Raw genomic sequence first — 14,699 nt, 5'->3', positions numbered from 1 at the left:
GTCCGGTGCTGCCCCTTAATCCAGTGGGGTTAATGTGGAGGGTGGTCATTTGGAGGAGGCTACGAAAGCGGGTAGTGACTATGGTGGGGTGGGGACCACGACCAGTGCCAGAGCCGCCACCGTGGACAGACGCCCACCCAGACCCTCCCCTAGACTTTATGCTGGTGCGCCCGGAGTTCGCACCTTAAGGGGGGGGTTATGTCACGTTCCTGACCTATTGTTCCTTTTTCTTTTATTTATTTAGTTGGTCAGGGCGTGAGTTGGGGTGGGTTGTCTTTGTGTGTTTTTGTATTGTCTAGGGTGTTGTATGGTTTAGGGGGTTAAGTAGAGTAGATGGTTTAGTGTTCAGTGTAGGTGTCTAGGAAAGTCTATGGTTGCCTGAATTGGTTCTCAATTAGAGACAGCTGGTTATTGTTGTCTCTGATTGGGAGCCATATTTAAGGCAGCCATAGGCTTTAGCTGTTGTGGGTAATTGTCTATGTGTAGTGTTTGTGTCAGCACTATTTGTCTGTATAGCTTCACGGTCGTCATTTTGTTAGTTTGTGTATAGTTGTTAGTTTCTTGTTTTTTCTCTCTTCTAAAATAAAAGAAGATGTATTTTGCAAACGCTGCGCCTTGGTCCACTTTCTCACAAGAAGACGATCGTGACAGTTTGATTGCTTGTTTGTTTTCTGTGTTGTCATTTCATAAAGTGAGTACACAACATATCCATTATCAAAATTAAAATGAACAATTTACAGCTGAATATTTGTCTTAGTTGACTCTAAAACTATCTTATCGCAACTTTAAAATAATTGACAAATGAAACAACAGTATGTCCAGAGTGATGGACTTGAAAGGATAGCAATAAGTAATGCTTCTTTCAACTTTAAATATAGTTACATTGGCCTTGAATGCACTTAAAAACTCTTTACAAATAAACGAACAGAAAAATATGCAAATTGGTCTGTCTAATCCGCAGTGGGCTCCTGCAGTACTCGGAAAGTCTCTCTCTAATCCTCCCCTCCATCCCTCCGTATACCCAGCCTTCCACATTTCTTTCCTCCCTCTGTCCCCAGCCATTACCTCAGCTCCACCAGGGCCTCGCCCCCTCTGCTCGCTCTCGCTCTCTCTCTTTAGAGTTCAGGAAATAAGCCAATCACCATGAGGTTTCAAAGAGCTCCCAAACGGGGACCTTGACTTGGTTCTCTCGTGTTCTTCTCTGCTTGTGTGCTCAATAATGGAGAGGGGATGTCTAGTGACTAAATTACATCAGAAGTGAATTAAATAAAAAGTCTACATTGAGTTTATTTGTTTATTCTTTCTGGCAGTGTTTGTAAATGAGTAAAAAAGGATTATTTCATTTGACACCTCTTTTTTGGTACGTACTGATAACCAACGCGGCTAGACGTGGGCACAGTTGGCTTGTAATGACACCGCTGGGCTGAATCACAGAGGTATGTCATTAGTTTATCGGCAGGACCATTGTGTTTTTATTGCTCTCATAAAACCAGTGTTTCTTCCTCATTTTCCTAATGGCCGCGCTGGGCCTTTCTATCGTCCAAGGACCATTAGATTTTGATAAGATAATCAGATGAAATGGAGCGGATGGCGAAGAGAGCCAGGGGCACACAGGAGGCACTGTGTGACATCATCTGATCTACAATACAGTAGTAGTACAGCTCAACTGATCACACGTCGGTGGCGGTGCCGACCAATAACGATCGGTCACACAATCCTGTACGTTGTATAATAATGTATCTATGTTGCTGAATGGCTAACATTGACTTTGTTTGTTGAAAGCAGGTGAAAATAGAGATGTAGGAGCATCAATTAATCACAACAACTCATTATACATTTCTTAATGTGCTGCCAAAGTCCTGTGGGACCTTTCTGTGGTGCTGTATTAACTCCTACTGAATTAACTCCTACTGTATTAACTCTTACTGTATTAACTCCTACTGTATTAACTCCTACTGCATTAACTCTCACTGTATTAACTCCTACTGTATTAACTCATACTACATTAACTCATACTGCATTAACTCTCACTGTATTAACTCTCACTGTATTAACTCCTATTGTATTAACTCCTACTGCATTAACGCCTACTGCATTAACTCATACTGTATTAACTATCATTGTATTAACTCCTACTGCATTAAGTCCTACAGTATTAACTCCTACTGTATTAACTCTCACTGTATTAACTCCTACTGTATTAACTCCTACTGTATTAATTCATATTATATTAACTTCTACTGTATGAGTGCCCTGTCTTTGTTAATATGACTAGATTGGAGTCCTCCTATGTTCTCTTGTGTCTTCAGATGGTGTGGGAGAGTGGCTGTGTGGTCATCGTCATGCTAACGCCCCTGTCTGAAAATGGAGTGAAACAGTGTCAACAGTACTGGCCAGACGAGGGCTCCAATGTCTACCATGTTTATGAGGTATAACAATTATCTTTGTTTAGTATGTGTTCTTTATTTGTTTAATACATTATTCATCTTTATTTTCATTAATTTGGTAACACTATTGTCCTTCCACATATCTGCTTGTAGTTGATTTGGTCCAGGGGTATCACTCAGAAAGAGTTAATGTACAGTAATTGATATACTATAAGTGGTAATGCTGGCCAGAGGTTCTAAGCCCGTTCTAGTGATTTTATTTCTATGATTCTCACTCCTGTCTCTTGTGTCTGCAGGTGAACCTGGTGTCAGAACACATCTGGTGTGAGGACTTCCTGGTCAGGAGTTTCTACCTGAAGAACTTGCAGACCAACGAGACACGCACTGTCACGCAGTTCCACTTCCTTTCCTGGGTGGACCACAGCATCCCTGACTCAGCCAGGACCCTGCTGGACTTCCGTAGGTAGGCCATCTGTGTCTCCGTCTCCGTCTGATCGTCATTGTGTGTCCTCTTTGACCTAGGATTGCAAAAATTCTGGTAACTTTCCCAAAATTCCCAGGTTTTCCAGAAATCCAGGTTGGATGATTCCGGATTTCCTGCATATTCCTGGAAAACCTAGGAAGTTTGGTAAAGTTACCAGAATTTTGTAAACTTAAAGGGATACTTTGGGATTTTGGCAATGAGGCCATTTATCTACTTCCCCAGAGTCAGATGAACTCACGGATATAATTTTTATGTCTCTGTATCCAGTATGAAGGAAGTAGTTTCGCGAGCCAATGCTAACTAGTGATAGCGCAATGACTGGAAGTCTATGGTATCTGCTACCATGCTAGCAGATACCATAGACTTCCAGTCATTGCGCTAGCGCTAGTTAGCAACTTTCTTCAAACTGCACACAGAGACAAAACTTTTTTATCTTTGAGTTCATCTGATTCTGGGGAAGAAAAGGACCTCATTGCCAAAATCCAGAAGTATCCCTTTAAGTATTAGCTCGTTATAACTCTCCTTTTTTTGCTGCCATCCTTTCACCTGTCTACCTGTTCTCTCCGCTGCTCTGTTCCCTTTAAGTCCTGTAGAGAATGGGTTTGTATGTTTGTTCTAGTAACGTCTCGATCACACCGACAGCGTCATTGCTCAAAATGGTACGCAGCATCATCTGGATAGGTGTGCAACAAAAATTCATCACTCGCCTTCTGCTACCGTTTCTGTCAAGCCGTCTACGCATACAGTTTGATGCATACGTTCGATAAATCCAACGTATGCACCACACAGCACATACTGCAACTGCCTCTGCAATGCAATGCTGCAAGGCAAACACAGCGTTTCGTTGGAAATGAGTGTACTTCTGGTGTAACAAAATACAATGACACTGTCGGTGTGATCGAGCAGTACTCAATTGATCGTAGGGCTATTTCTTCCCTGCTCATGCAAGGCAGCAAATGAACCGTCCGCATGGCATGGCATGGCTTGAAAAAACCTTCATTCAAACAGCCAATTAAATGGGACATGTCAAGCTAAAAAACCTGGGTGAATCGAAGGGAAAGCCAATGACTGCCTAACCTCTCCTCCCTGTTCTTCATCTGATGTGCGCTGACAGAAGAGACCCCCAGGGAAACAGCCTGAAAGGAATGGGAAATCCCACTTCAAATGAGAATATGTCACAATTGAGACCAGTATGTTGCAAGCCCACTAATTGTAGAAGTTCTGCAGGTTAGAGAGAGCTCACCATGCTAAAGGGTGATTGCAGTCACACTAGAGGTTATTTGATATCCAGCTCTCTCACTACAGAACACTACAGCCTCATGTAGCTGACGTGAGTCGGACTCGCGCTCTCATGATGAGGTTTCCCCTGCATACTACTTCGAAATCAGTGTCATCCTCAGCCCCAGAGGGAAATTCCACTAGGTCTAATGGTTAAGATGTTGGTTTCCTGGGTGGGAGTCTGAGGTTCAGATCCCACATGTGACACTCAATACGCCAGTCATGTAGCGGTTTTGGCCAACTATGAAATTAGCGGTTGCCAGTGTCATTTTTGTGATGTTGCAGCTAGTAATATGAGTCCAGTTGCATAGTCACAAAAGTGATCATTGGAAACTGTGTCTCTTCAGCCAAGCCTGTGCATACATTCTCTCTTTCCACTCCTCCCCTCAATTTTCTTCCCCTTAGGTTTGCACGATAACTCTCACCTACTCAGATCCCTCTCAAACTACTCAAAATGCCGGGTTCATTTGATGAATTACGTGTAAAATGCATTTCATTTTCACCCCAACCTTTGTTTAACATTTTTCTTTCACAAACAAATCTTTCCTCGTCTCATTAAAAAGTGTGTATTTCTTATTCATTTCGATGTTCCTTTTAAAACCTGGAATTATTTGGAATATGGTTTGTTATAAATGTTAGCTCACAAAGAAATGACATTCATACCGTGCTAGTGTGTCACTAATTACTGTATATTAAATGATATGAGGGCAAATAATATTCCTGTCTAGGGTTAGAGAAAAATGTTCAGATGTATCAGTTTTCTATTGGAACTTCATCAAAGTTAGAAAAAATGCCAGCCTCTGATTTAGACCAATGTAGTCAATAGTTTCCATGGCAACATCTTGGTGTAGACGGCTTGTTGGCCCCCACTGTGTGCCTGTGGTGTGTAGCGTTCATAATTGGGCAAGGTTAATGCGTCGCAGATCACGATATCTCACCACCGGATCCATCATGGCAGTGAATACATGTCACAATATGGTGTTTTAAGTGGTGCTTCATTCATTCTCGTTGATCAACATGGACTTCACATTTTTTGGGGGGATTGACAACGGGACTCCAAAGGTTTAAGCATTACAGACATTTTCTTTTATTCGTTTTTTTGGTATATAAAGTACAGAATGCATAAGAAAAATAATCTGAGAAAAACAGCTGCCTCTAAAAGTATAAACTGAATTTGTCCAGATCAGTGAAATACAGTAAGCAGCCTATACAGTATGCAACCCTTTTTTTGCGAGTCATCCACATATTTAAATTGATGCTACATAATATACTATATGACTTTTATCAAATGTTATAGTGTACTCTAGCAAAGTTGAGCAGCCCACATTGATACATTTTAAAGTGCTTCATGTTTTTACCTATATTGTCGTGAAGTGTGATATTAAAGCAGATTCTCCTTCCATTACAGAAAGGTTAACAAGTGCTACCGGGGTCGGTCTTGTCCAATAATTGTCCACTGCAGGCAAGTATACTACAATAATTATAACCTTGTAACGATGCACAGGCTGTGTGGGTGTCAGTAACATGACAGACTGAGAAGGAAGACACAGTTCAAGGCGTCAGCATGCTTCAGTTCGACTTGTGGCTATCTGAAGTTGGCTAAGCGAACCTAACGAGGCTGCTCGCATACTCCCTTAAAATACCTTTGTTTGGGGGGAAAAATGTACAGTTTGTCCATTTTGAGACGGCGTAGTCGTGATTCATTTTGATGTTTGGTGCTGTATTTTTTTAATGAAACAATGTGCATGAAAACGAGTCATCTCTTGTTCAATGACAACAAAGACTTTATTGAAGAATCGCTACTGTTGACCAATGACCGACAAAGAGGCGTAGACTTTAGCTCCGAACTTCGGCTTGCCTCCAGAAAATATGTTGTGTCGAAACAGCCGGGAAAAAACTCACCAAAGTCCAAAACGAACAAAAACTTTACAAAATGTCATCATAATATATGCACGAACTCTACCGAACTGTTTAGGCTAGAAAGCATGCGGACGGCCTTTAGTCACACTTACAGTACCTAAACTATGGATCTATTTATTTTTCTGATCATAATCACTGACCATACAAATGTGTCCTTATGGAAATCATATTGTCATTTTTTTTCTTCTTTAGTTAGTGAAGCTCCACTCGTTATTTAATATGGCAGGTATTTGCCTCCATATTTTTAATAGTGAGTAGTGTTCAGTCATGCATGGAGAGGGTCTGTCTGTCCATTTGTCTGTCTGGCCATAGAGGTCTCTAGTCTCTAGATGAGAAGCAGTGGATTAATGAAACAGTGGCGCTCCTCACGCCTCACGCTGCTCGCTCTCTCTCCTGTTTTATTGGCTTTGCCTTTATTGGAGAGATGGTGCACGCCTTGTTTGCAATTAACATGCAGACAGATTGAATGCCCGGCGGGCTCAAAGAAAGGCTTTTCATGCAGCTATCGCTTGTGGAATGGAAAAGCAGGCTCTCCAAAGCTGCTCTGCTAATGGCCTCTGGCCTCTTCACCTCCCCTCTGCTCCTGAGGTGCCTGTCTGCTGCAGGCTCACGCTGCTGCTTTTAAAAGCTTTTGTCCCTTATAACATCAGTTCCAAATCAGTCCTCTAAAGTATTTGGACCACACATGCATGTGTGTACACACACACACCCATACACGTTCTTTTAAAAACGTTTTAAAAAATCTAATTTGCACAAATATTTGTGTGTTGATAACAGCTTTGTACTCAAGGGTTATTCACGCTTTTGTTAATGTCCTATTATCTTTAATTTAACATCTTATAAATACCTGCTATTACTTGTGTGTGCTTATACAATAATATCTTTTACTTTTTAAATGCTCGGTTAACGCTCTTATCATTTGTATTTTCCTCAGACTTTACAGCTATAATGCAAGAAAATCTAAATGAGCTAGGCCTATTTGTTTTCACGTAAGAGGCAGACACTAACTGTGGTATTGAGCAAAGCTGCCTTGTGTTCTTTTTCTGGCTCACTAATGAGTGTCTTCTCCTCTCTGGTTGCTTTGCAGTGACGGGGCTGGCAGAAGCGGAACGTACATTCTGATTGACATGGTCCTCAATAGGATGGCTAAAGGTAGGAGTCGGTGGGCCTCTCCGTCTCGCACTCTTTTCTGCTTGTGTGATGACGTTACCATGGCAACAACAGAAAGCCTCCATTTTCAGCCAAAGGTCTTGGGATGCATTGGAGGGTAACTGAGTGAGGCCTCTGCTGTTACTCTGGGAGGGCTCTTCAGAAGGAGAGAGGGAGAGAGAGAGAGAGAGAGAGTGTGATGTAGAGAGAGGGGGGGTGGGAGGGAGAGAGAAACAGAGAGAGAGAGGATGAGATGGAGAGAGAGGGTGAGAAATAGCATTGATACTAATAACATTCACATATGTATTTTGTTTGTTATTTCATTTTTTTAAAAGGTACATTTTTCAACTGACATCATCAATGTCAAATTCATTTCCCTGTGAAGGGCAAGTTAATTTATTCCAATTACAATGTATATATTCCATCTTAATTAGGTTTTTCACAAGATGCAAATATTGGTATGCTAATCGACATGAACTCCCACAACCACCTTTGAGTATGTTTTCAGAACGTTATGCGCATACAATATACTACACAAGGCTCGATATTGCATAATCAGAAATAACTCCAGCAGAGTATACAATAGAAGCCCCCTGCCTTCCCACCCCTATCAGAACAGGTCATCTGTACATCTGGTTCTGACCCCGTCCTCCCCTTCCCCCTGCTCCATGTCTAAGGCGCCCTGCTCGGTAGCTTTGGTCTTAATGGGACATCAAAGGGCAGAGTCAGGGTAACATGGTTCTGCTTGATGGAGGTCTTTCTCAGGCTGTCACACACATCCCTGGTCTAGGGCCTGGGCTAGAGGTTTGTGCTAGGGGTTTGGACTTGGACTAGGGGTTAGGGTTTTGCCTGGGGATGGGACTCGGGATGCAGTGTTTTCCATTAGTGGCGGCCGTCGACTAAACAGTCAGTTACCTTCTACACTTCATATTAACTAGGCTACTTTTCATTTCAAAGTTCAAACTCACTAGTCCGATCTCCTATATCCCTTTGCCATTCATAAATCATGCAGCGTAGTTATATGTCCATGGTATCGCGTCGGGACAAGTATACCAAAGGATTTCCTAGGTTTCCTAGGATGTTGGGGCTTGCCAGACAGTGACGCTAATTGAGTGACTCTCATCTCGTCAGTCAGTGTTGCCTACCGAATCGCGTCGGTGAGAGAGCCATTCATTTGGCTCCCTAATTTGCATAGGCTACTGGTAGGCCTAGCCTTTCTGGCGATTATCTGCAGATAAATTATGAAAACATTAGTTGAAGATGGTGAACCATCACTGCAGGAACAATACATAGTGGAGAGCCTCATTCTGGTCCAAATATGATAATAAGGGCCCTCACGGACTCCAGGCATTAAAATGGAATTCAACAATATTCAAAAATGTATTGGCCTTTTAGTAGGGAATCAAGTAAATGTATAGAAAATGAATTAATTAGCCCAAGTTTATCATAAGACTTGAACAGAATGCATCAGTGATTCGTGTTTCCTGCAACTTTCTGAAGAGGCAATGAGAATGCCCGTGTGTGTGTGTGTGTGTATGTGTGTGTGTGTGTGTGTGTGTGTGTGTGTGTGTGTGTGTGTGTGTGTGTGTGTGTGTGTGTGTGTGTGTGTGTGTGTGTGTGTGTGTGTGTGTGTGTGTGTGTGTGTGTTTATCACTTTGTGTAGCCGTTAACGATTATGCTAACGAAACAGTATTCTGGTAGATTGATAGGCTTTCCCAAAAACTTTATCAATTAAATGTACCTGGCAGAATGATATCATGATCATTTTCATCATTACTGTGGGTATTTCTCTACCATCACATGTGCACAAGAAAACACTGCTAAACACCAGCCTCTTGCTAGGCACACCTGAATTAAAGGGTTTTAACTTACACCCAAAAATCTAAATTTCTCAAAATTTTCCCAGAGCTCAAAAGTGGTCTGCTGATGTGGTTTAAGCACTGCTGTGGACTTAGAACATCCAGTTTTGTGGTTTTTCTATTTACAAATGTGATTTTGAGACCGAAAACCAGAAAAAAAACTGGGAAAAACGGAAACCTGGAAAAACTAAACGGAGAAAACGGAATTTGGGAAAGAACAAAACGGAATCAGGCAAAACATAAAACAGATTTTATAGGTCCCTACCTAATGATAATTGTAAAAAAAAATGTGGCTATGTCAAATAAGAAAGTTATAATACTTGACACTGATATAACCCTTTTATTTTTTCAATGTAACCTTTAATACATCTAAAAAAAATAATGTTGGCTATTTACTTAATTTTTCTGTTTAATAAAGTACATCATTTGTGACGATTCATATCTTGCAGTAAAACTGTAAATAAGACTTTGATCTCAAGAGAAGACAGGTTTCAAAATGGTTTCATGTTCTCTTACTTAGAAAATGTACCTGATCGTATAGGCCTAGACCTACTGTAGACGATATCCAAAATGAGGCATCAAGGCATTAGAATGTACCAGAGGCCATCAAAATAGAGCTACACTTTTGGAGAAAAAAATACCCCACCGGACCCTCCCGGCCTGGAGGTGCCTAGTTGGCTACTTTTCTATTTGGCTGGCTACTCTATGTACGTGTGGAAAACACTGGCTGGGGCCAGACCCACAGGTTTTTGTTATGTTGAGCAATGAGCAACCCAGAGTATGAGTGGCTTTTCCATCTTTGTCTGGTGTGAGGCTCATCTGGTCTTGAGGAGTGTGAGGCCTTGTGTTTCCAAACAGAATGAAAAGCCCAGAGGCCCAGACATAAAATCCCACATTCTCCTTCTTCTTCCTCCCCCTCTTCTTCATCTTCTTCTTTACTCCAGAGTGTGAATTGTACACAAGAATGAGAATTTCACTCCAAAGCCTTTTTCTTGTTTGAGGAGATTCTCCCCTCCTAAACTTGAGAATCCAACACTTCTGAAACATGAAAGTATTGGAGCACTTTGAGCTGGGAGTCCAGCTGCATTAACCGGCCCCTTTCCTCCCTCCCCTCTCTCCCCTTTTTCAAAAAGTCTCTAAGGGCTTGAGGATTTCTCTCCCTCTCTCTATTTATTTTAGGGGGATTAAATCTCAAATGAGCCCCTCCAACTCGCCATTTATTAGAAACTCCAACAACAGTCTGGTTGTTGAAGTCATTCAAGCTAAAGGTGAAAGGAGATTTTCAAACCAGTGTTCACTGCTAGTTGCTCTCACTATGTTTGTTACTCAGACATAACATACAGTAGCTCACATAACTTGCTGAGTTTTAAAATGACACAACAAAATGAAATATACAGGGAAGTTGAACTACATCACATCCAGAATATTTTTTTATTTTTTTAAATCATACGAAGTACAGCAAATTGGCTTGATTTTGCACACATCATTCTGAAATCTGATTCTCTAAGACATATCAGAATTTAAGCTTCTGAAAACTTGAATCACAGTTGGGCATAGTGTAGTGCTGCTACTACAATGCATGGTTCTAATTTAAGCGGTGCTCAGTTTCTTTGATTGCATCATTCATTGTACAAGGTTCCCTGCTCCAGAAATATCTCCATGCATACATTATTCTAGTGAAAACAGTCAGTGGCTCCTGGCCAAGTCTTTCGAGGGATGAATGTAATAATTTTCAATCACTGTGCCGTTCCAAAGGGAGCCGGTAGAAAGGAGATTGACAGATGTGAGCTGGATTAATCTGCTGCTTTGAACTCAGTCCAATTTGCGGTCTGTTGCAGGTGCTAAAGAGATTGATATTGCCGCTACCCTGGAGCACTTGAGAGACCAAAGAGCCGGCATGGTCCAGACAAAGGTAAGGTCCCTCGCTCTGAGCGGGAGAGGGGGGGTGGTTCATGTCATTCACACAGAGGTGCATCTAGTTCACGGGTAAGCGCATAATGACATGAGCCTTACGGGAAATGAAATGATCAAGCAATTTCATTGGTTGCTTGAAATGATCAAAACCATTTCTTTATTGGAGGAGCTATTTTGAATTATACTCAGTCAGTTCATATTCCAAATCACAAATGAGGAGGTTTATGTCCACAAACACCGAGGGCTGGTTTCCCTGACATATATAAATGCCTAGTTCTGGATTAAAAAGCATGCTCAATGGAGAATCTCCATTGAAAGAGCTATTTAGTCCAGGGCTAGGCTTAATTTCTGTCTGGGGAACCAGCCCTGAGCCCTCAGAGTTTAAGATCTCCAAGCGGATGTAAGTGGTTGGCCTTTTGCAACTTCTAAAACTCATGTAATTCTTGTTTGCCTCTGGAATTTAGAGAAGCCTCTTAACTCCAATTCCCCTGTTCTTAACTCAAATAATCTAACTCATTTGAGCAAGGGAGGTTTGAAACGTCTCATTACAATCAAGTGGGTTCCCTGGAGAATTTCTGTATTTAAACAGACAATGGTCTCTCATTTATGAATACTGAATTATTATGATGGGCAGCGAAAGCTTTTTGTGTCTTTTAAGACAGACGTATTGAGCTCCGGAATATCAATTAAGGCAAACTCAGTGCAAAATTACGACGCATGACATTTGTGAAAGTTGTTTACTAAAAGACTGGAGACTTCCTGAATGTTTTATTTATGTAAATTCTATTGATTTAATCCAGCTTTCGCTGAATCCCATTTACCAGTGACTCAGGTCTCTGATTGGAGCTTGTTAGGGAAGTTTTCATTTGGGCAAAAATAAATGTTTAAAGTCTTTTACTAAAACATCTCAGGGCAAATTAAATTACATCAGAGAACTAGCAATATTATTGATGTGGTGCCTCACTGTTTCATGAAGAGCATAAATTGTAGATTGTAGGTTTTAGGACAGCTAAAAGCTGTACAATATATACAACATTAGCTGTTCTGGTCTTACATGTAGATAGAAGCGTTAGATATTACAGCGTTACACTTTTGTCATACCAATAGACAATACTTACTTACTCTATGCTCACGCAAGCATCCTGTAACTTTGTGGTGAAGACAGAGGTTTGACTCCCTCCAGTGGTGGAAATGTAAAACCCTCTTCCTAGGCCACCATAATGCACCTTAAAGTTGAGATCTGCGATAGGCGTAGCAGCGTCTATCTATTTTTTAAATTAACCACAGCTATTAAAGGTCCTGTATAAAGACCTATAAAAATAGGAAGAACCTAAGCAAAAAAAACTGTCGACATTACTTGTTGTAAAGAACTCCTCAGTATAGATTTTATTTTACCCGAGGTGAAAATGTGGCATGTTTTGTGTTGACAATTCTGAAGCCGGATTCTTGTGAACGCCTACCTCTCTTCGGTGAGTTTATTTTAGCGCCTGCAGGCTGAATGAGAGTTGAGGAGTGGAATGTGAAACAGTAGGTCTTCAGGGTGAAAATCGATCGGCCCTGTTGTGCTCTTCAGGGAGCACAGTGAGTCACACACACACTTGAGAGAAGAGTTGACTTAGGCCTAGATTCAATCAGTTCAAGCGCTAACCTGCGCTAGCCAACACCTGCGTAGCTGGTGTTTTGGAGGTGCCGGAGGTATAACTGCACTGAAGCTGTCAAATCGGTGAGCAGCTGCTCTTGTGGACATTGTCTAGAAGTCACACCCATTCCAACCACGTAAGTTCCAAATGGGAAAGTGTAGGCTATATAGAAATAATAATACTCAAATAAAAAAAAACGAAATAATCAGCATTTATATCAGCCTAATCGAGGTGTAGATTACATCACACATGCCATTGTTCAAACTTGTAACATGGCTACATGTGATTTTGACTAATGTGACTCGGTGCGTCCAATGGCAACGTCCAGTGACAGCTCTAACGCAGTTCCGCTGCCAAAACATCAGCTATGCGGGTGTCGGCTAGCATGGATGCGATTGAATCTAGACCTTAGAAGCTTATTTAAAGACATCCCTGGTTGGGTCTACAGTGGCACTGACTTTACTCACACACTCAGAGAGGGAGCTCGGAGAAGGGCACAACTGCTCCCTCCATTGTCTCTGTAGCCACAACACAACAAGGGGGCATTAGACAAAGTGTCACTACGGTATGACTCACTGACAGTCGTATACCTTTACACACCGGACAAGAGGTAGTTATAAACCAGCCACTGAACAACTCTCTCTCTCTCTCTCTCTCTCTCTCATTCTCTCTCTCTCTCTCTCTCTCTCTCTCTCTCTCTCTCTCTCTCTCTCTCTCTCTCTCTCTCTCTCTGTCTCTCTCTGTCTCTCTCTCTCTCTCTCTGTCTCTCTCTGTCTCTCTCTGTCTCTCTCTCTCTCTCTCTCTCTCTCTCTCTCTCTCTCTCTCTCTCTCTCTCTCTCTCTCAATTCAATTCAATTCAATTCAATTTGCTTTATTGGCATGACGTAACAATGTACATATTGCCAAAGCTTATTTACAATATAAAAATGAGAATCAAAATGGTCAACGGGACAACAGTAACAACAATAACCAAGGGTCAAAATAGCCATACATTCAACAATAACAATAAACATACAGTAGAGGACATGTGCAGGTTGATTGGTCTGTCAGACACTGTCCCTCAACTTGTGGCAGGCAGCAATGTAGTGCGCTGCCAACCCACAGCTCTCTGCGTCCTCCCCTAACAGGACGGGTAGCCTATCCTCATCAGAGAGGTCTTTGAAACCTTGAATAAGAGTTTCAAATTGGGGGAAATGACACTCTCTAATTGTTTTATATTTTTGACATTTTGTCAGGAAATGCAGCTCCGTCTCAGGTTCTGCTGTTGTGCAGTGGTTGCACAGCCTTTCCTCTACAGGGAGCCAGGTTTTCCTGTGTCTACCCTTCTCAATGGCAAGGCTGTGCTCACTGAGCCTGTACTTTGTCAAGGTTTTTCTAAGGTTTTGATCAGTAACCATAGTCAAATAGTTAGCCACGGTGTACTGTCGATTTAGGGCCAGATAGCACTGCATTTTGCTCTGTGCTTGTGCTTGTGTTTCCCAATAAGCAATGTAGTTTTGTTTTAACTGTGTTGTAATTTGGTTTATTCTGATTGATTGGATGTTCTGGTCCTGAGGCTTCAGTGTGTTAGTAGAACAGGTTTGTGAACTCAGCCCCAGGACCAGCTGGATGAGGGGACTCTTTTCTTTGCTCAGCTCTTGGTATTGCAGGGCTTGGTAGTGATATGAGAGGGGGTCACTGTATTTTAGATGTTTCCAAAACTTAATTGCTCTTTTTTGAGTTTTTATTATTAGTGGATATTTGCCTAATTCTGCCCTGCATGCATTGTTTGTAGTTTTCCTCTGGACATGTAGGAGAATCTTACAGAACTCTGCATGCAGGGTTTCAATGGGATGTTTGTCCCATTTGATGAAATCTTGTTTTGCAAGTGGACCCCACACCTCGCTGCCATAAAGTGCAATTGGTTCAATGACATATTCAATTAGTTTTAGCCAAATTTTAATAGGTATTTCAATTTGAATTTGCTTTTTAATTGCGTAGAATGCCCTGCGTGCTTTCTCTCTCAGTTCATTCACCGCCTCATTAAGGTGTCCAGTTGAGCTTATTTTTAAACCTAAGTAATTGTAGT

The 14,699-nt window shown here is 41.6% G+C and overlaps 1 protein-coding gene across 1 annotated transcript in view; it reads left to right on the top strand.

The window, feature by feature from the left end:
• Positions 1 to 14,699, top strand: part of LOC120027648 (receptor-type tyrosine-protein phosphatase N2-like) — a 184,960-nt gene that overhangs the window by 169,175 nt on the left and 1,086 nt on the right. The window contains exons 13-17 of the mRNA XM_038972642.1: positions 2,310 to 2,429; positions 2,684 to 2,850; positions 5,558 to 5,611; positions 7,157 to 7,221; positions 10,916 to 10,989. Of these exons, the coding sequence (XP_038828570.1) occupies positions 2,310 to 2,429; positions 2,684 to 2,850; positions 5,558 to 5,611; positions 7,157 to 7,221; positions 10,916 to 10,989 (480 nt within the window). The remainder of the gene's footprint in view (positions 1 to 2,309; positions 2,430 to 2,683; positions 2,851 to 5,557; positions 5,612 to 7,156; positions 7,222 to 10,915; positions 10,990 to 14,699) is intronic.

Source organism: Salvelinus namaycush, chromosome 33, assembly GCF_016432855.1.
Source record: "Salvelinus namaycush isolate Seneca chromosome 33, SaNama_1.0, whole genome shotgun sequence".
Taxonomy (NCBI): Eukaryota; Metazoa; Chordata; class Actinopteri; order Salmoniformes; family Salmonidae; genus Salvelinus; species Salvelinus namaycush.
Note: the sequence above shows the minus strand (reverse complement) of the source record. Positions and strands in the feature narration are given on the sequence as shown.